Source organism: Ruditapes philippinarum, unplaced genomic scaffold (assembly GCF_026571515.1).
Source record: "Ruditapes philippinarum isolate M1 unplaced genomic scaffold, ASM2657151v2 ctg2683_1_1_1_1, whole genome shotgun sequence".
In the NCBI taxonomy this organism is placed as follows: Eukaryota; Metazoa; Mollusca; class Bivalvia; order Venerida; family Veneridae; genus Ruditapes; species Ruditapes philippinarum.
In genome coordinates this window covers 178676-200786 of record NW_026856403.1, presented here as the reverse complement: position 1 = coordinate 200786, position 22111 = coordinate 178676, and the positions used below count along the sequence as shown (strand labels likewise).

At 30.7% G+C, this 22111-nt stretch overlaps 1 protein-coding gene across 3 annotated transcripts; it reads left to right on the top strand.

Moving 5' to 3' along the window:
- Nucleotides 1–388: 388 nt before the first annotated feature.
- On the top strand, nucleotides 389–20702 carry LOC132746406 (protein quiver-like). 3 transcript variants are annotated; one of them, XM_060735529.1, is made up of 4 exons: nucleotides 389–513; nucleotides 2728–2883; nucleotides 17282–17428; nucleotides 20070–20702. In XM_060735529.1, exons 2-4 carry the CDS (start codon nucleotides 2793–2795, stop codon nucleotides 20297–20299), a joined length of 468 nt encoding a protein of 155 aa, XP_060591512.1. In that variant the 5' UTR covers nucleotides 389–513; nucleotides 2728–2792; the 3' UTR covers nucleotides 20300–20702. The 3 variants fall into 3 exon arrangements, with proteins under 3 accessions (XP_060591512.1, XP_060591514.1, XP_060591511.1); XM_060735531.1 differs by lacking the exon at nucleotides 389–513 and adding an exon at nucleotides 2101–2274; XM_060735528.1 differs by lacking the exon at nucleotides 389–513 and having other exon boundaries at nucleotides 2304–2883.
- Nucleotides 20703–22111: the final 1409 nt, after the last annotated feature.

Here is a 22111-nt window from a genome sequence, read left to right as displayed (position 1 = left end):
TGGAATCTGAGTTTTGACCGTCCATTTGTCCCCTCTTTTGGTGCAAAAATTACGATGACCGTCCCCAATTAGTAATGACCGTCCCCATTTAGTAATAACCGTCCCCATTTAGTAAGGGTTTATGGGGATATATATTTTTACAACCGTGATATAGGATAGTAAATGTAAACAAGGGGTTCCTAATTGCTGTATTGATGCGTTATTAGATAGTACAATATAGATGTTTTATCAAAGATAATCTGTGCCCTCTTATTGTATTTTGTGTGTAATTAAAATATGTTTAAACTTGAACGACCTGACCTATTGAGATATCTTTGCAAATAATCTGACCCCAAAATGTTTACAATTAATTGATTAGTTTTTTATTCAAAGTTAGTCCGAAATCACTAATATACAGTCTAATACGATTAGCTTTTATTGTTAAAACCGTATATATCGTGCAAAATGTTTTGAAGTATAAAGCGTATTTGTGGATAATTTTGTGTATCAAGACGGTGTGTTTAACAGCAATAGGTATGTTTTACACTATTAAAATATTTTCATTTCAAGTTTTTCTACAGTTAATGTAACTTTTGATTATTAAAATAATTTATTTAGCTGACTTAACAAGACGTTATGCAACTGACCTAAACTAGTCAAGTGTGATATTTTTACTGAAGTTGTAGAAAACTATTGAACCAGAGTTGCAAAATCAAATAAAAATGTAAATATTATTGTAATTATGGATTAGTTTTTCTCATAGACACAATGAAAATCTCCGTCAATATACATTCATTTTGTATCCGTACACTGACCATTATTTGGTCAGTCTAATTTATTTCCATTGATTTCCTTTCCTAAAAGGCTTCATTAATACGAGTATAGTCGTGAATGTACACTTAAGTGTCGTTATGTTTCTAGACTTAATTCGTGAATTAGGAGACAGCCGAAATGAAATCATTGGCAAAGTATACATATTACTTGTTTTATGTCACTGAGAGACAAGATAAAAGACTTGATTACATGCACTTGCAGTTGCAGCGTCTCTCACCCTATATTATATAATCGGTGGATCTCAATGCAACATTACATAATTTCGTTAAACAGCAACTAACATTGACTATATTTTGCTAGGGCCACATTTCAATTGTACTTATTTGTTAAATTTTAACAATATGGAGTATTAGCTCTAATGATTATGAATAAAATATACAAGTTTAGTATCTATATGTAGGAATAGCTTCCCCTAGAACTTTTTAACAGATGAAACAGTATTAAAGTCTATGATTAAGCTTTAAATCTGTAGAATAAATCGGTTCAAGGAATGTTTATCTAGTTTCTACTAAAGTATTTTTTTGCGTTTCATCATTCATTATTACACCATTATATTCACGCATCTGTACCTCTCTCGCTGATTAATATTAGAATTATTGATCGCCGGCCTTAAAACGTGTATGTCAGTGCCTTGTTGGGATATTTCATTTTTTATATGATTATTATTAATGCATCAATATTCTAGTATCATCGTAAAGTAATGACATGGGGTGTCATTGCTTGATTAAATAGTTTTAAAACATATTGGATTCCCATGACGTGACATGCAAGAACGATTATAAATAATATATTTGGTAATAATTGTAATGTGAGGCTGAATGGCAACATTAACCTTTTATATTGCATATAACGAAATACGTTATAATATGTATATTATACACACTTCTTCCTTGCTGTTATGTCCTATACGAAGTTGTTTTTTGAATATGTATTATTCGTGTGTATTGTATTATTCTGCTGGAAGTAATAAGTAATCTACTATTGATATGAACAACACGTGTAGACTATAGAATATATATACATCTATATCGTAATAAGTATATACAAATGTACATCGTTTATATCATACATAGACCTACATGGAGAAATATCACTGTGTATATCCCAATATAATATCAAATAACACACAAACAAGCAACAAATACTGTCCTAAATACCCTAGAATCTGGTCATCTGGTCTTGGATCATACACAAAGCCAAGAATCTTTTATTGATAGAAGACTTTTCTATTTTCGTAACGTGACATCGGATAGAGAGATTCCGTATTTGGGAAAGGTTAAAATCGGAGAAACATTCGTACAAGGTTTTCTCAAAGTTTACGATCAATACAACAAAGCTTCACAATGATATGGGAATTTGCAGATAGGAATAAAACGCCTTACATAATATACAGACATAGTTGGTTCACATCAGTGACTAGATCATTAAATGTTGGCACTGTTTTAATGGAAGCGATCGCAGGTTATTTTTACCGTATTATTCGCGTAGATTAACCACAAATGGGTTTTATTGTATATCTAGACATCAATCATATCACTATACAAGTAGTAATGGATTATTTTCATATGACAACGAAACATTAAATGCTATATTATGTTTATTTTGTGTGTGTATATATATTCATTCAGTTTGTTAGTGTATTCTATTGATCAACATTTGGAGTAAAGTACGTGCAGAGTATGAAATGAGGATGTTTCTGAGACAGTTTTCACGCGAGTTCGTTTACCTGTACACTGAAATCACTAGAGCCTGTTTGGGATAACAATGTTTACATAATTAATGCCGATAAAGAAGAACAATTAACTTGCCTTTGATCTATATCTTATGTGCATGCACGCGCGCTTATCGTAGCAGACGAAACATTTAAGCGTTCTATTCACACGTACTTGTGACAGTTGTGTTTTACTTTTTCAGGATCAAAACGGAAAACAATATGAGCAGGAAAAAGTGAGAAATGTGATGTCTTTCATTAAAAAATCATGGAATACAATGTTGTGACCTTAGTAACGGTTACCATGGTAATCATGGTAACTATGGACAGTGTCAGGGGTCAGGTTGACGACTATTCAGGTTCGTGATATTTATATTTTTATGCATGTACCATGTGAGTTAATTTTCATTTGCACAAGTGCATGCATACTTTAAATGATCCACTAAATCGTTTAAAACATAATGTACATTAAGTCATACAAAACTCTGCAATGTACATTAAATCATATGACACCTTATAATGTACGTTATATCATGCATGTATAAAACCATATTATGAACATCAAACCATACAAAGCCATATGTAGTGTATTAAACCATATAAACCATATAATGTGTAAGTAACTTGTATGTTGACATCATTTGGGCTATCTATAGAGTAATAAAACACCCTGTTTGTCACTCTTCTTTAACTAATATAAAATCAATATCAATTCTGAGAAATACCAGTAAAATGTCTAACTACATTTATTGATCAGTGACTCAATTATAGAAGTGATACTAAAACATGTACAAAATGTACAATCAATCAGCATATATATGATAATGTATAAACTTATATATCGGCAAACATTGTATATGAATACTGTTAGCATAACACATTTACAACTAGATCATTTCAAAAGCAAATATATGTATTTACTGCAATAAAATATACACATGCAAAAATGTCATTCATTCATCTGAAAGGAAAAGTAATTGAAACACGCAACAAAGATTGGTATCTGTACGTTAAACATTGTTATATTTAAAACATGATTCAACATATTTTGTACACTATATATGTTTCTCCCAGCTGTCACCAGACACAATTAAGTTTATCTCAATAGGCGCCCACCTGCAATGTCGGTTTTTCTTCAAACGATTTGTGTGTTCCCCAGTGTATATGTTTTGTATTGCAAAAGTTTAATAGATATACAACATATGCTGAATTATGTCACTGGGTCACATTGTACAAAAATACAACCAGAGACATAGATACCAACGAAAGTTGTAAATATCATAAGAAAATATTTAAGATGAATTGGTCTGCAGAATATACTTAAAAGCAATTCTGGAGTAAACGTAATGCTTAAGATGCGTATTGCCGGGAGCAGGAATTTTGGATTTCGGCCAATCAGTTACACACATATGTCAATGATAGTTGGAAAAGAGAGACTTATACTAATTCCGCTACTGATTATTTCTACCTACGTTGGTAATTACTGTATTCTCTTGTTTAGATACCAAACACAAGAGTAAGTAAAGTAGCACATAGCTCACATTTATCTGACGTTTCTATCATAATGTTCTCTGCAACAACATTAGCTGTAAACTACAACATCTCATATCAAACAGAAAATAACATAATAAAAATGACATAACAATATTGTTTTTGTTCTATTCTATTTTTTTTAGCTCAGACAATATAAAAGTTATTATAAAGATATATGCTCACTTTATGACACAGTTTATATATGCTGATTAACGACTTATTTCAAGTATGCTTATATTATATGCTTTATATTTTTATATAGATTCATTGACTGTCTATTTTTATATGCGCATTAATCCATATTTTATAACAGCTTAATATGTTTGTTAAGGTTTTTTGCATGACATAATTCATACCAATAATAGTAATGATAACAAGAAATAATGTCAGTGATGATAGTCATTATGATGATGATGATGATGATGATGATGGTGATGATGATAATGATAATGATGACCAATATGCTTACAGTAATGGAGTTAACAGTGAACATTGATCATGATAACGATGATGATAATGATGGTGAAATACTTTTATCAGTGATGTATAAAGACGATAATAATATTTGGAAATCATAACAATATTTATTAATTTAATTATAGTAACAATATTATCCATTGTGATGACAATGATGAAAATAGAATATTATTGATAATTATGACGATTAAGGTATATGTATAATGATAACTATGATAATTTTATTTATCATATTGATATCTGTAATTACAGTTATATTGTTATAATTAAAATATAAATGAAAGTAAGCAAAACCTAATATGAAAAAGGCAAAGCCTCAAAGCGAGCTCGATGTACTTTTTACGTGAAATAGTATGAAATAATCGCTCATTTTTATTTCAAATGCAGTAACGAGTGCGTGTGACGTCACACGTACTGTGTTAAATATGGCTCCGCCCCTGTCGTGAAATGAATAACGAGTTTTGAAAACGTTGATAAAACTTTGTTTATTTTATTTCACTCTATAATTTTTCAAGCGAAATAAAGATTATTTAAAATGAAATAAATGTAAAACTTAAAACGTTTGCGACTTTAAAATAGCGTACTTGATTTGTTTGTTTTGCACGTGCTGTTTGGCGCTACATTGTGACGTCACGTAAACAATACTTTAAACGTCTGTACAGCGTTAACGACTGAATAAAAGATATTGGTGTTCGGATTCATTTTCTTAGTTCGACCATTTTCTTTCATTCTAGATAGTTTTCACAACAAAATTCGACAAAAAATTGTTTTTATTTATCAGATTTCAAACAAAATGGCGCCTTCGATTTTCATTTTTTATACACAGCTTCCGTTATGCTGGTTCCCTGTCCAATTATGGTTCCCATAGACGTGCGCGGGTGACCAGTCTACACATCCGTTTTCAGTCAGAATTCCTCAGTTTTTACCGTTATCTTTAAATTCGAAAGGTTGCGATGTGTCCAATTCGGTACTTTGGACGAAAGTTTTCAAAACCATCACTTAGCAGGTACTCGCGTTACCGTAAAGCTCGCTTTGCGAGCAGGCCCTTCGGGCCAGCTCGTCGAGCTCGCTAATAATTACGATTATCTTAGTATAGTGGTAATTAATTAGTGTCGGTACATGGTGGCACAGACTACAGAAATTGTGACCAGTCTGACCTACGCAGCAATGTTTTACTTAAACATTAACTCCTTCGTAACTTTAACTGTATATTAAAGGCTATAACAATACAGCTTGTATTATAATTTCAACAAATATTCCCAAATAGTGTAATGATAGCGTTAATTATGATGACATTAATAGATAACATATATAGCATAACGATATCAATTCATAATCTAATTATTGATCTTGCTATAATTAGATAAACACGTGTTCACCAGTATCAATTTGCATAAACTTACCTTACTTTAAAGGCACATTATGCCCGAGAAATGAATATGAACATGAATAATTTCTTATTTCTTTAGAAAGGCCAAACATGAGAATTATAACGTTAAGAAAATGAATTTAGAGAATGTTAGATGCTTGTTACCTGAATCAAAAGAGCGCTAACTTCAAAAAATTATTTGTCATAAAAGTAGCAAAATGTATTTTGACTTCAAAACAAAATACTAAATCACTATAACTGTACTAATTGCCAAAAAAAAAAAAAAAAAAAAAACATCAGAGGAAAAAGAAGGTTACGATAATTGGCAAAATGAGTAACTTTTTGAAAACTATAGTAGTACACCAAATGTAACATGCTTTTGAGAAATAAAAACAAAAGCATTTCTAAGGCATATTTGATCAAACGAAAATAAGAAACCTGAGCATCATTTCATAATTATGCACATTTTGTTGTTTTGGAACAGTGAAGGTTTTTTTTATCTTATATTCTTATCATAAAATTTCATGTGGGTATGTTATTCGGAATACATCGGTTATTTACATTTTGCTTTGCCTTCAAAAAATGAAACACAAATGTTGTTAACTTTCACAAGATACAAACAAATAAATGATGTGGTTAGCATAATTTGTATTAGACGTATTCTTTATATGGTGATGTGAAATGTTATGCTTCCATAATATAATTATTTTAAGCAGATCTCAGCATCATATGATGTTAAATAGAACGACTGATCATTTTTATATATTCGCGTTCATATGTGGAAATTTATTAAAACATCTTTTACTTAATGATTTTAAGATTACACGGAATCGATACATGTTCTTTTAAACATGCTACAGTCACAGTGTTAAAAGATACAGCACACGGATTTCAAAACAACATTGAAAGCTCAAATCCTTTGTAATCGATAACAACGAATTCCATCTCCGTGTCCCAAATGTATCAGCACACCGCTTGTAATTGACTACTAACCATATGTAGACGGAAATCTTTGGATTGTTTCCGGAAAATCTGATCATACGCTTTCTCAAAAGAAGTTTTTATTCTCAAAAGACGCATCGCAATTAGATTTTGTTAATGTTTAATTCATGCCGATCTATTGGAATATAGAATGATTCTCAAGTTTTGAGAAATATTTAGATTTTTTCTGGCCGGACAACCCTGTCTGTTTACTGATGTGAGGCGAGTTATTAACCTAAATGATTCTTTTAAAGCATTCTATTAAAATTTAGCGAAAAGAAGAAAACATCTTGATAAAATGAGAGTACAAATTCACGTAATGACATCGGATTTACATAACTTTTACCATTTTAAGTAAAAGAATATAGCACAGTCTTTAACAAGACTTATTTGTGGAACAGTATAAAAAATGCATTTTCTTTTTCTTCTTCTTATTTTATGCATACTGTAAAATTGTTGCTGTTGATTCTTTTGAGTATTCATATATTGAATGAATGTCCTGACTTAAATAAACTTTAATAAGCAATTCGTTTTACAGGATTTTGTTGATAGTACCCACCAAAAACAAGTTTTTGTTCATTTTCTTTCTTTTTAACGAAAAGAACGGTACAATCAGCGATCACTAGAATAAGTGGTAACCCTAGCCACTGAATATTCTTGTTGTTGTTATGTTTATTAAAGGCTACGTCTAAACACCTCTTGTTCTTGTAAGGGAAAATAAAACCTTTGCATGCATAATACTCTTCAAATGTACCAATGCACTGAAATTTAGCATACATGTATATGTTTATAGGATGTTTATATTGCATATAATGAGATTCAAATAAATAAACTACAATAATATAAAACAAAATTATAAATTTTCATTTAAAATCACGCCAAAGACTCGTGTTTAATTTTTTTATAAAATCTATGCACGTAAGATATTTGAATGTCAAATAAGTTACAAAAGCGATTAAAAACGCAACGATTGTTTAATGTTATTTACTTGCGCACAATAAAATCAAAATACTATGCATTAATTTTGTTTATTAAATCGGATTACGGTGCCTTACGGGGATTATTCTGATATGTGCCAATACTCCACATTTAAGTTTTTATTAAATCTTAATCTTGACAGGAAAAAAATGCAAATCGAATATCATTTTTATATTGCTCAATCATAAAGTGTGCAAAGGGTCAGATCCGACAACTACATGCTATTGTTACATCAAATTTAAAAACTAAAAAAATGCATAGTTAGCAAATAAGGCTCACAAGAATATTGAGATTGCATGCTTATGTGTATATAAGTTTGTTCATTCTATTATTCTATTGTCGAAGTTTATATCGATATGTTCCTATTAAATTTGCACTATTTATCAAAGTATAGACAGGTTTAATATACGTAATCAAAGATGCAAAACTACCAGCAAATATGAACGGAATAATCACCTTTGAAATTACATTGGCATAAATTTTGCACCATCAAATGACTTTGATATAACCTTCATAGTAATTATTATAAAGTACAAACTGTTAGAAAATGCGACGTTAGGCATTGGCCAAATGAAATTACCTAATATAATTAATGATTTGAAAGTAATGGTATAATATGTTTGAAAATAGTGGTGTAATATATTTGAAAAGGTATGGTTTAATGTGTTAGAAAAGTAATGGTATTATATGTTGAAAAGTAATGGTAAAATATGTTGGAAAGTAATGGTATAATATGTTGGAAAGTAATGGTATAATATGTTGGAAAGTAATGGTATGATATATAAGAAAGTAATTGTATAGTATTTTGGAAGGCAATAGTATAATATGTTGGAATGTTATTGGATAATACGTTGGAAAGTAATGGTATAATATGTTAGAAAGTAATTGTATAATATGTTGAAAAGTAATGGTATAATATGCTGGAAAGTAATGGTGTAATATGTTGGAATGTAATGGTAAACTATTTTGAAAAGTAATGGTATAATTTTGTAAGAAAGTAATGGTATGATATGTTGGAAAGTAATGGTATAATATGTTGGAAAGTAATGGTATGATAAATAAGAAAGTAATTGTATAATATTTTGGAAGGTAATAGTATCATATGTTGGAAAGTTACTGAATAATATGTTGGAAAGTAATGGTATAATTTGTTGGAATGTAATGGTAAACTATTTTGAAAAGTAATGATATAATTTTGTAAGAAAGTAATGGTATAATATTTTGAAAAGTAATGGTATAATTTGTTGAAAAGTAATTGTATAATATGTTGGAAGGTAAGGTATAATATTTTGGAAAGTAGTGGTTAAATATGTTGACAAGTAATTGTATAATATGTTGGAAGGTAATGGTATAATATGTTGGAAAGTAATGATATAATTTGTTAGAAAGTAATGGTATAATATTTTGGAAAGTAATGTTAGATATGTTGAAAAGTAATGGTATAATATTTTGGAAAGAAATGGTATAATATTTTGGAAAGTAATGGTTAAATATGTTGAAAAGTAATTGTATAATATGTTGGAAAGTGTTTGTATAATATGTTGGAAAGTATTTGTATAATATGTTAGGAAGTAATGGTATAATATTTTAGAAAGTAATGTTAGACTATAATATGTCGGAATATTAGAATATCATACCATCTTGTGCTATATATACAGTGAACAATTTTACAAATTTGATATGAGCCGTGCAAGATCAATGTACACTATCAAAATTCCATGGAAGGGTTTTGGTCCTTACTGCATATGACATTATTAACAATATCAAAGTGCTGCAGCACTGAATGCGACGGACATGCAACCGGAGAGTCATTAAGGCTTTTTTTAGAAAAAAAAACAACACAAAAAATATAACAGAGAAAATTTGTTCCATACAAGTTCGAGATTTGTAGAGCAATATATTTTAAAAAAAAACTGTCAACGAAATATTTCTAACTTAAACCATGCAAATAAACTTCAATCATAATACATAATACATGTGAGAATGTTAATTAGAATTGCTTCGTGTTATATCATAGTGGGCATATAGACAATAAAATATAAGTCATTTGTATTTTTATTTCTCTTGGATATGTCTCATTAAAATATTTTTGGTTAAAATCATCAGCAATTAATGGTGAATTTTTTTGAGATTTTTTTTTCATTGACTTAAGCACTACAGTGTTTAGTTGTCCCTTTCAATTTCACACTTTATTCCATTTTCAACTTGTTTGCTTTCTTACAATTGTATAGAATTTCTTAAAGTATTGCATGTACACATGTAAACAAAATAAGTATCCGCTGGTTTATTTACTCGTCCGAAAGTTAGCACAGATGATGCAGAATCTATTTTTAGAATAGTGTTATCTTCTGGTCGAAGGCTATTATAATCACTCATATCGTGACCTAGAAAACTATGTAAACAAAACACAAGAATCGGAAGTAGAACTGATATTATAACTTCCTTCAATAAAGATTACCATGAAAGACTACATGGTGGTAAAGTGTTGAAAAAACTCCCTTGTTACATGCATTATTTATAATACTAACCATTGTTCTGTAGTCTAATTTATTAATAACTGCTGGATATTCAGCTAAATCCGCGATATGAGTCACGAAAAGAGTTCTTCTTTTATTAATGCGCGGGTTATTCTAAAGTCACGAAAACCTTTTGATCTGTTAATAAAAATGTTTTGTTTAATGGGGAAATATTTATTTCCTGCTTATAATTTCTATGAATTATTGAGCTTACTCCTTAATTATAGCATAATTTCCTGTCCTACTTTTTCGACAGCGGTAAATCGTTTCAGCAGTTATTTGCATAATTGCGCAATAATACTACGGGGCTACAGCGTTTTTACCAATCAAATACGTTTATACTTTAACTTGGATAACTTAATTTGAAATTGAAAAGGCTAAATATGGAAGTTTTTAAGATATCCCGACGAAATATGGGAGTTTCATAGGATCAAATTCATGTACTATTTCGTGGGCTGTTATTCGGTTGAGGGCACATTGCGCGATTGTAGCCGACGAAATCCCATGTGTAGATGACATAGCTCTGAACGCGCCTGAGGGCGCGTCCGTCGCAATAATTCTACAAGTTAATATTTGTCCTTATTATATGATCTAAATATAGCTGCAACCTCATTTACCCAAACAGTAGTCAATAGAACTTTTTATAAAATCATATGCATTGGATGCAGTATCATATTCATATATATAATAAAGTTGTACTTTTTGCGATTGTTTTATTTCTTAGCCTTTTCACATAAGTCATATTGACCGAGGCGATATGCCATCTGCCAGTGAATATCACATCATATTCAATGGTTCACTAGTCAATAATTGTATAATATTCATTGTTAGGCAAACATCATACATTTTTAACACGCGACAGTCTTTCACCGAAAAGTATACATGTCTCGTATATGAAACAATAGAGAAAAAAAACTTAATTTCGTCAGGTTTACTTACATCGTGCCAATTACCAATATAATGTAATAATTTCATAAAAAATATAATTGAATTATGTAGCAAATATGTTCATTCTATACAAAAAAGCAATGAACTGGAGCTAAGAAGATTGAATTTTAACCGCAGATCTATAAATGCATCTATTGATGTGATACATGGTGTAAAGTTCATATCTCATAATAATACGTTTCCATGTTTAGAAAGCATTTATTGTTTTCATGTCATTCTTTTCTCGGCACTAGACTTTGACCTTTTATAATAGACTAATTATGCCAATCCACAGCGTCTTTTATCAATGTCGACAAAAATAAGTTACTTTTACTCACGCGATGAGACCTCTCTCGCATATAGATTTTTACATCATTTCGGAGTTCTAGGCAATTTATCAATATACTGTTTGGCTTCTTGACGTCATGTTCGATAATTTCAAAAGGTTTATAAACTGATAGAATCTTAAGTTTCCATCTTGAACATAGCCAAAAGAGGGGGCTCTCTGACAAAGTACACAAAAATATTTCTACCTTCAGAAAGGTCATTTACAGATTTTTTAAATACCCGCAAGGAGAAGCTATTTTGATCAAAATAGAAAAAACAAATGATACATTATGTATTATTACGACTTTTCACACAATATAATAAATATGACAAACTAGCACATCTATTTACAAAAAGATAGTCGTGCAATAAATAGAATATGACGGTAGAATAATAAAATCCGTAGCCTTTGCAAGTTTTTATTCCTTTAACCTCTCGCTTCTGTTTGTCCTTTTTGTTGTATGTATATATACAAATAGTGTTTGGATGTTCTTCTTGGGTGTGTAATACTTGACTAAAGCTATGCGAATAGGATTTTTATTTCCTTTGTCCTGTGAACTTTAAAATATCAATGGTTCTACAAAGATTTATTAATTTATCTGAGATTAAAGGATTGGAAGGTCGGCTCCTAATGCAAGTGGTATAGACACAATGTACTTTTGTGAATTTAAATCTATGTAGACATTAGTTGAATTTCTATAACTCCAATACAATTACAGATTAGAATGTTATGCACAATGTATATCTGATAGTAGGGTGATTTTTTTATAAGCAAATTTTGATGACAAAGGTAAGTATTGGATGTTCATCCAAAAGAGACAGTGCAACTGGTTATCTTACTTATTCTGTACAACAGTGTCCTGAAGATAGGTAATATTGATAAGTATGGTGTCATTGATCTTAATTATATCGCTAATATACGCCTCGAATCTTTTTAAAAATACTTTACAATTTATTAACTTTTCTTTGCATGCAGGATTAATCGTTTGCGTCAAACACAAGCGGACAGACTTGCCGTGAAAAATCAAATGAGCCGCGTCACGACAAAACCAACATAGTGCATTTGCGACCAGCATGGATCCAGACCAGCCTGCGCATCCGCGCAGTCTGATCAGGATCCATGCTGTTCGCCTACAAACCCTATAAGAAGTAGAGAAACTGATAGCGAACAGCATGGATCCCGATCCGCGCAGTCTGGTCTGGATCCATGCTGGTCGCAAACGCATTACGTTGGTTTTGTCATGACGCGGCTCAAATAAAAATTGGCAATTACGCCTTATATTCATAAATGGTGTGTCTAGGTTTGAATATAGCTTTGATATAGCCATAGACTCATACTTAATATGTGTTTACATTCACTCATTTACTTAAACATTGTGAAACGTTAACACGAAATGATTAATGTATCTAGCTTTGTAGATGAAAACCTGTCAATGAATTTGTTTCATTTGGCAAAACAGCGTGTTTATATAACAACCTGTGTGTTTATATAACTGCAATGCCGCTGCGTAAAATATAAAACAGTGTATCAAGTAGTGCACTTCATATTAGAAGAGAAGAAAAGAGTGTTATATGAATAATTCAGAGGCATGCCATGACAGTGTTATAATTATTGGAGCATATTGAAACAAAAATCTATGCAGTCAAACACCTTCTTTAGCTCAAACACAAGCAGGCAAGCTAGCTTATGTAGTTTTATAACTTTTTATCTTAAGTTTAGGACGAGTGATCTTTTGTTGAGTTATTTTACAAATTAATTTTTTCAGGACTTCCTTGTTTGTCTTCAGAAAATGCTTGCTGTATTGATTTGTTACTTGTTGTAAAACACCATTTTTCTGTTATTGTTCTGTTATTTCATATAACACTTCACTCTTTTATTGTTTTATATAACGTATCTCTCTTCTTTTTTTTAAAAAAAATACTTATTTTATTTTGTTAAATAAACACAATTATTTTCTTATATTTAAGTTTTCTTTTTTTTCTGTGAATATATAAATACATTTGTATAAATTCATCTGCTGAATGAAAGTAATTAATATAATTATTCTGAAATCAGTTCATTCTTATCAATACAATATGCCACGAATCAGGTTCGATTTTATTGTTATATAATGTAAACAGTTGTTAGCCTGCGTGCATTATTTATTGATGTGTAAAATATGGGTAGAGCAATTAAGTAAAATCAATGCCCAATACGTTTCCCTTTTTCTCAGAGCAGTTTCAGAGCAATTTGTTTTACTGGAAAGGAAGGAATAATTAAAGTCGGCCAGTTTATAGTTTAGATATAAACAAACTGAGAAATTGTCAGTGGCGGAGTTGGCGTAACTTCAAAAAACAATTTAGGTCGTCCGAAATGGGGGAGGGAAAGGGGCTACCTCTGTAGAAGTTAAAACAAATCTAAAGTAATATTAAAGTCGCAGATTCGATTTGATCGCACATTTGTTATTAAGATGAAAGACAGGATTATAAATGATCCAAACTGCAAATTCCTATTATAACGAACGAGAAGAAAAAGTATAACTCAAAAATAATTAATGACAATTTCTTTTACATATGACTTTACTTTTATAATGTGATATATCGCCTACTTCTGTCGTTGTCTCCGCTTAGATAAACCCAAAAATAAGAAAAAACATATGTGTTACAACATACATGGATGCCATTTAAGCATATCGGGAAAAATCTTACAATATATACTTTTTGAACAAAGAATATAAAAACGGACATTTTGGAGTTTCATGAAAATACTGTTAATTTGTTACATTAATTTCCGACGGGCACAAGCCAGCATGTCATTAAAGCCCTTATTATTAAAGTAGCGTAGCGTGAAGAAGTAATTCTTAGGGTTTGGCCATAATTAAAGAATCAAGAATCTATTTTAGCATGTGCTCACTCAAACTCCTAAGGAAATTACTTTTTAGTGAGCTTTGAAAGGAAAATTATATTTATACTGGTAGTTTTAATAAGCAATTTTTGCAAACTTTAAAAGTTGCACTCCAGAACTTTGATTATGCATATAGAAACATTTAACAGACAATTGTATACGACCAATCTCAGTCTATCTTAAAAAATGTGTCTCGGATATAGCCTTCTCTTCTACAAGCTTAGATGGTTTGTTATGCAAATTTTGTACGGCTGCCAGAATTGAAAGATGCACGGAAGATTTCTTTATCGACTAAAAAGCGGCTGAAAAGTATCATTTTCCTTTTGTATGAAAAGTATCATTTGTATGCTGTTTATTTGTTGAAAATTTGAAAACATTTATCAGACGACAAATTATATCGAATAGTTTGCAAATTATGTTACACAAATTTAGTGAACTTTTGCCAAACATAGTTCATTTAATTAGGCGGTAGACATTAAGGAACGTTAAAAAGAGTTCAGATACTAAGATTTTGACATGAATATCATATTGTGGGCTTCTGCCAAAGCATTAAAGCTATATTAACGGTTTTCTTAGGATTCCGAGCAATTTTGCTAAATAATAAAAGGAATGTCCGGTTGCATTAGCTAAATGAACAATATTAATTTCAGGCATACTGTCAATAGACTATAAAACTTAGAGCATTCGATTAAACACAACTATCACAATTTTAAAAGTGAACCAAAAGTAACATTTCCAAAAGTTGTGAAAGTGCGTACTTTTATTCACAAATGTATTTTATTCTGCTGAAGGCTACTTTACACATTCAATTTCTGCGATGATGGTTTCTTTGCGGTTAATTTCAATACTAACAAACTGCATAGTCGGCAAAAGTTGTGTAATATCTAAAACACACACGGCATTGTTCAGATTTCTGTCATGATTGGTAAATATTCTATGATAAACGTGTTCAGTTTACTCAATAAATCACTTGAAAATTGAGGATGGTTGTGATTTATTGGCCTGTATCTGGTTGTCTATTGAACGAATGTATTGTGATTTGCTCTTGATCATTGCGATCTAGTACATGTTTTTCAAATGTTAATTAACCTTTAACCAGCGTCGGGCTAGTCATCTTATGATTGCTAGCCGAATTGGTAGGGGCAATTCCTTGAGCAAGAAACTTTACACTCATTGCTCAGTACTGGTTGGTTCCAGGAACGAATTTGAAAGTGTGTCTTTAAGCTTATAGCTTCCTACATAATCGAACTAAAATAAATTCTGTATAAACCAACCTTTAACCTGCTGTATTAACCTTCTTGTATTTGTATACATTAAGAAGAGTCCATTCAAAGTTTAGGGGATTGTAATATCAAAATACTAAACTGAGCCAACAGTATAGAGCCTGGTCAGACTGAGAGGTTGTGTTAAATATATACATTGTACCTAATTCTAACTGTTTAACCCTTACCGTTACAAAACAACGTTATTAAATATAATCCCCAGATCACTGTTTTAATCTTATAAAAGGTATTTGTTACGAAGAACTATACATCAGCTTTGACTAAAAACTGAAGAGTTCTGAATTATTAACCAGACGGTCTGCTACAACCTTTGATGATGTTTTTTAATGGTCACTTGAAATGAAAAAAAACGAGTTTTAATTATTTAATGTTTACATGGTCATAAATTGTGCAGCCATGAGGAATACCAATGCATAACTGCAACAATTTAAGTTTTCTTTATTTGCTTACATATCTGTAATGTTGGCTGAATATTTGTTTTATAAATTCCTTATGCTTGACTGAAAGTCTTGCAAGGGATAGAAACAGGTAAATATGTTATCTACAGATTATTCCTAAATTAAATTATACCATTTGTTTTTACATTTATATGCATGCATCATATTAGGTGTACCAGATGGTCAGATGGTTCCAAAATGGTAAAGCTTTGTACAAAATCTAAATGGATAAGAATGTCTGAATGGACGCTAATCTTATTGGATTATCTTTGTCAGCGGTCAGCATACGTTGTATCTGTCCGGAAATAATCTATGACCTATTTGTGGGATATAAGTTGGTCTCATACTGTATTCACTTGTTTCATAATAAATGTAAAAGTGCTACAAATGCGAACTGAAGTTACAGATTGGTATTGATATACTTGATTTTTCATAGAATGCCTACTTTGGACTCCAACTGTTGATAAATTCAAACTGAGAGATTGTAAAAATACGGAATGCTACAGCAACTATATTGGCCGAGGAAACTTTACACTTATAAATGATGCAATTGCTGCTCGGATATAGGCCATAAAAGCCTTTAATAGTGAAACCTAGTCTAAAACCAATACTGCTAAATGTATAAAATTAAAAAGTAGTAGTGAAATGTTTCTCTGTTCAGATACAATTTCTATAAAATTAGCTTGGATCGGTACAGACATTTTGGTTATGAATGTACACATGCAATTTCAATCATTGATTATATCCGCCGAAACATTTATATGTTGTATTAAATCTTGGTTTTAGTATACGTTACATTTTACAAAGCTGTCGAAAGCACTTATTTGTGTTTGAATATAGAAATCAATTCCAGTTTCAATTTAAAAATGTAATTATTTTATTTGTGTTTCAAACAAAGATTTGGCTTATTACATGAACAGATGGTGTTTACAGAATGGTTTTAGTAACGCTTTGTATCAAAGTCATTTATTTTATTGTGTCTTTATCACTTTTCAATATTTGTTAACTTAATGTACTATTTTCAGCTTTTGTTTTACTTTTTCAGACCCAATTAGTTGTTACTATTGTTTTGGACCGGCGGAAAACAGCTCGTGTGCTGATCCGGTGAATCCTAAAGAGGACAAGGGGAAAACCCTCACTGTAATAGACTGTGATAATGGTATTTGTTTAAAGTGGACGCATTACTATGGTGGTATGTATTGATTCAAACTTCAAATTAATTTGTTAAAAACATATTTTATGTACTGTATCTGCTAACTCCAAACTGTAAATCCCTATTATAACGAACGGGAAGAAAAAAATACCTCAAAAACGATTAATGACACTTTCTTTTACATATGAATTTTTAGAAGGTAATAAATTGCCTACTTCTGTCGTTGTCTCCGCTTACATATTTCCAAAAATAAGAATATACATATGTGTTACAACATACATGGATGCTATTTAAGCATATCGGGATTTTTTTTGTATAATACATACATTTTGAACAAAGAATCAACCAGACTGGTATTTTGAGTTTTCATGAAAATACTGTTAATCTTTACATTTGTTTCCGTAGGGCATGAGTCCTTTTGTACTGCAAGAGTGTCATTAGGTCCCTATTTATAAAAGTAGGGTAGCGTGACGAAGTAATTCTGAGGGTTTGGCCATAATGTAGAATCAAGAATCTTTTTTAGCATGTCCTCTATCAAACTGATCAGAAAATTACTTTTGTAGTGAGAACTACAAAGAAAATATTTATACTCCTAGTTTTAATTAACAATTTTGCAAAATTTGAAAATCGCCCTTCAGTACTTTGATTATGCATATATAAATGAACATTTAACAGACAACTGTGTACGACCAACCTCAGACTATCTAAAAAAAAATAGCATTTTCATTGATTAAAATCATATTCATCCGCGTAATTTGTGATTGTGCATTTATTGACAATTCTATAAGCCAACGCTGCTTTTAAACTTTGAATGCGTTGTAATTTGTTGCATACTTGTAACAAAATAAAAATATTTCTTTCTTTTAAATCGCTAGTTTTAAGCTGTTTTGAGAACTACTTGTTGTTAGGTTTGTCCTGAAACTTCTGTGTCAGAGATTGAATGTTGGCTTTGTATTTACTGATCTTCGATCAGAAAATACAAAAATGTGTCTCTCATAGACAAGCTAGATGGTTCGTTATGCAACTTTTGTACGGCTGCCAGAATTAAAAGATGCACAGAAGAGTTCTTTATCGACTAAAAAGAATTAATTTGTTAAAAACATATTTTATGTACTGTATCTGCTAACTCTATACATCAATTTTATAACTGAATAATGTAGTTCGATGTGTTTTTAACCATTTTTTTTGCCATTTAGGTGTACACGCTATCTAACTTACAGCGAAAGTGGACCATTATTTATGTTGCTAAGCTGATAAGTCAATCAATACTTTATTTTTCTTGTCAGCATGTTATGTTTGAAATAAAAATTGAAATGACAGATGCTTCAATGATTATTGCCACTAGCATATATTTCAATTATTACGGACTTGATTGTTTCGCTCATTTTAATTTGCTGAAAAATGTTCTGTTCTGACCTTTGATAGTATCATCTTCGTCGTCCGCACTTTCCTTGACTGTAAGAACATACTTAAGCAACACGTCTTTGGTCATAAAAGTGTTCATATTGCGCTACCGAAATATTTACTCGGGGTAAACTCGTTGAAATAATGCTTTTAACCGGAAAAAAAACTTATGCTACATTCACAATATATATTATAAGAAAATATACGTGAACATTTGTACAATAGAGAAAACTGTTATAACAGAAATGACTAATAAAATGATACACTCAATGTAAACTTTACACTCATCCATAGAGGATATTGAATGAGTGTAGTTTAATTAATACTAAATTTATTGAACGAGTTAAATAAAATCATATTATGCGAGCCTCTGGCGAACATAATATTGTTTTATTCAACGAGTTCAATAAATTTAGTTGTATTTACTGATCTTCGATCAGAAAATACAAAAATGTGTCTCTCATAGACAAAGCTAGATGGTTCGTTATGCAACTTTTGTACGGCTGCCAGAATTAAAAGATGCACAGAAGACTTTTTTATCGACTAAAAAGAATTAATTTGTTAAAAACATATTTTATGTACTGTATCTGCTAACTCTATACATCAATTTTATAACTGAATAATGTAGTTCGATGTGTTTTTAACCATTTTTTTTGCCATTTAGGTGTACACGCTATCTAACTTACAGCGAAAGTGGACCATTATTTATGTTGCTAAGCTGATAAGTCAATCAATACTTTATTTTCTTGTCAGCATGTTATGTTTGAAATAAAAATTGAAATGACAGATGCTTCAATGATTATTGCCACTAGCATATATTTCAATTATTACGGACTTGATTGTTTCGCTCATTTTAATTTGCTGAAAAATGTTCTGTTCTGACCTTTGATAGTATCATCTTCGTCGTCCGCACTTTCCTTGACTGTAAGAACATACTTAAGCAACACGTCTTTGGTCATAAAAGTGTTCATATTGCACTACCGAAATATTTACTCGGGGTAAACTCGTTGAAATAATGCTTTTAACCGGAAAAAAACTTATGCTACATTCACAATATATATTATAAGAAAATATACGTGAACATTTGTACAATAGACACTCCTGCGCCGCGGATAATGTGATAAATGGTAATATTGTCTCATGCTTTGGCAGCAAAGCCGATTGTATGATGGCAATCATAATTGTAAAATGTTTATACATCCTTGCAAAATTCCTTGTAGAATTGTTCATACAATTATATTAAAAGCTTTAACTACATGTATTTCTTTTATTGCAGATGTTCTCTATATGCATAGAACTTGCTCTGATAGATTGAACGACTTCAGAATAATGATGATTGATGGTGTATGCCGGTCAGAACGTGAGGGCCATGGCTACTTGTGTATGTGTGGAAGACACTTGTGTAATTCAGCTGAAAGTGACCATACGGCGAGAAAACTTTACATATTACTATCAGCAATATTGATGGTTGTCAGTTTAACGAGAGGAATGCCACTTTCGTTATAAAACTTTAGTTTTATGTGAAAATCAAAATGGAAATCCGGTTATTATTTGGATATATTTAAAGTACCAAAATAAATGATCGTAATTTCCTATCATTTAATGGAACAGACCTTATTTAAATGGGATCCATTTGTCCAATGTTTTATTACATTAATAACCAAGTTTTCTAAGTCGGAATGTGTCTTGCCATTTTTATGCAATATTGTATGAATTGTTAAACGAAATATGACAATTGGGAGGATGTGAAAGAATGTTGTTAACAATAATCTACGATTTTACGCCAAATCTTAATACCAACAAAACCTGAATGTGGTTATTACCATATAGTACAAAATACAAAGTTCAATGAATATATAAAGTTATATAAGCAGTGAAAACACCACATGGAAGAATATACGTCTTGTATTTTGACAAAAAATGTGTGCGTTTGGAAGCTTGTTAACTAGTTAACGAATGATTCACAAGACAGTACCTTTGTTAGTTAACATATTAACAATGTCTTATTACACTAACCTGATACATTGGCGTGACAGATGTTGTAAGACGTCTGATCAACCTGATAAATTTGCGTGACAGATGTTGTAAGACGTCTGATACATTTGCGTGACAGATGTTGTAAGACGTCTGATACATTTGCGTGACAGATGTTGTAAGATGTCTGATCTTGACAGTAATTTACAATGTAATGATACATATATGTCTGGAACATTGTTTGATGCATTGCTAGCAATATACTTCATTATGGTAAGATGTGATATTTAACTTGTAACAGGCGTTGAATCTGCACAAAACAATAACATTGCAAAGAGCAGAGATTATTTGCCTGACATGTGAATGTGTTTGAATTTGTTTCCAGATATAAAAATTTCAGGAACATATGTCCTCATGATATTAGATTAAACCCCTCAATGGAATCTCATCTTGCAGAACCCCTTATTCAATGTGGTGCTGAGATGAAACTTCCAACTTTATATGATTTTATTGCTCAATGGAAGAATTTAATTATCAATATTATATGTCTGAACACAAAATGTAAGATATCTTTTGTTGCTGCTATTTAGTTTAAATATATTTCATTGACTATAATTATAACAACAATTATCTTATAGATATTGTAACCCCTAATTTGTAAGCTTTTATAATGCCGCATATGTGTACAATTTTACAAAAGTCCTCAACATTTCTTTAATAACCATTCTGTTCTTCTTTCTGGGACAAAGAACATAGATAGTATATCTGAATCAGGAGTGATTTTAGACAGGACTTCTTTCTTTACACGTGACACGTCAAAGATCGAGAATGCAACAACTTGATTTTGGCTTTGGTGTGATTGAAGTTAAAAACCGAATACATTTTACGCTCTTGTATCTTTTAAATATCGATGAAAACAGATTGTTATTGTTGTTTTATAATGGTTATAGTCAAACATAATAATATTTCTAGTTAATGACGTAGTAGTATATCATTTATTATAGAAAACAAATGAAGGAAAATTATGATGATTTTTTTATTGTTGGATTAAGAAAAGAATATTCCATGAATGCAAAATGTCAAATATTTAGAAAAGTTGATGATTAAAATTGAAGGAAAATTTGCTCCTCAACTAATGTGCCTATACTAATAATATTAACTGTTCAGCTACCCTTTTATATCAATGATATTAAGTTGCATATAAATGATAGCTTTTTGTACATGTTAACATGTAATGGTATCTGATATTAGACAATTAATTTGATAATAGGGTCAATAATTGTGTCTTCCTATGTTTGAAATCACAATTGTATAAGTATGTTCAAAGTTATTTAATTACTTTTT

Excerpts from the sequence above, each read along its gene's own strand:
- LOC132746406 (XM_060735529.1), top strand. The coding sequence starts at position 2,793 with ATGGAATACAATGTTGTGACCTTAGTAACGGTTACCATGGTAATCATG. Across the intron at positions 2,884-17,281 it reads TCAGGTTGACGACTATTCAG|ACCCAATTAGTTGTTACTAT; the intron begins GTTCGTGATATT and ends TTACTTTTTCAG. Across the intron at positions 17,429-20,069 it reads GTGGACGCATTACTATGGTG|ATGTTCTCTATATGCATAGA; the intron begins GTATGTATTGAT and ends CTTTTATTGCAG.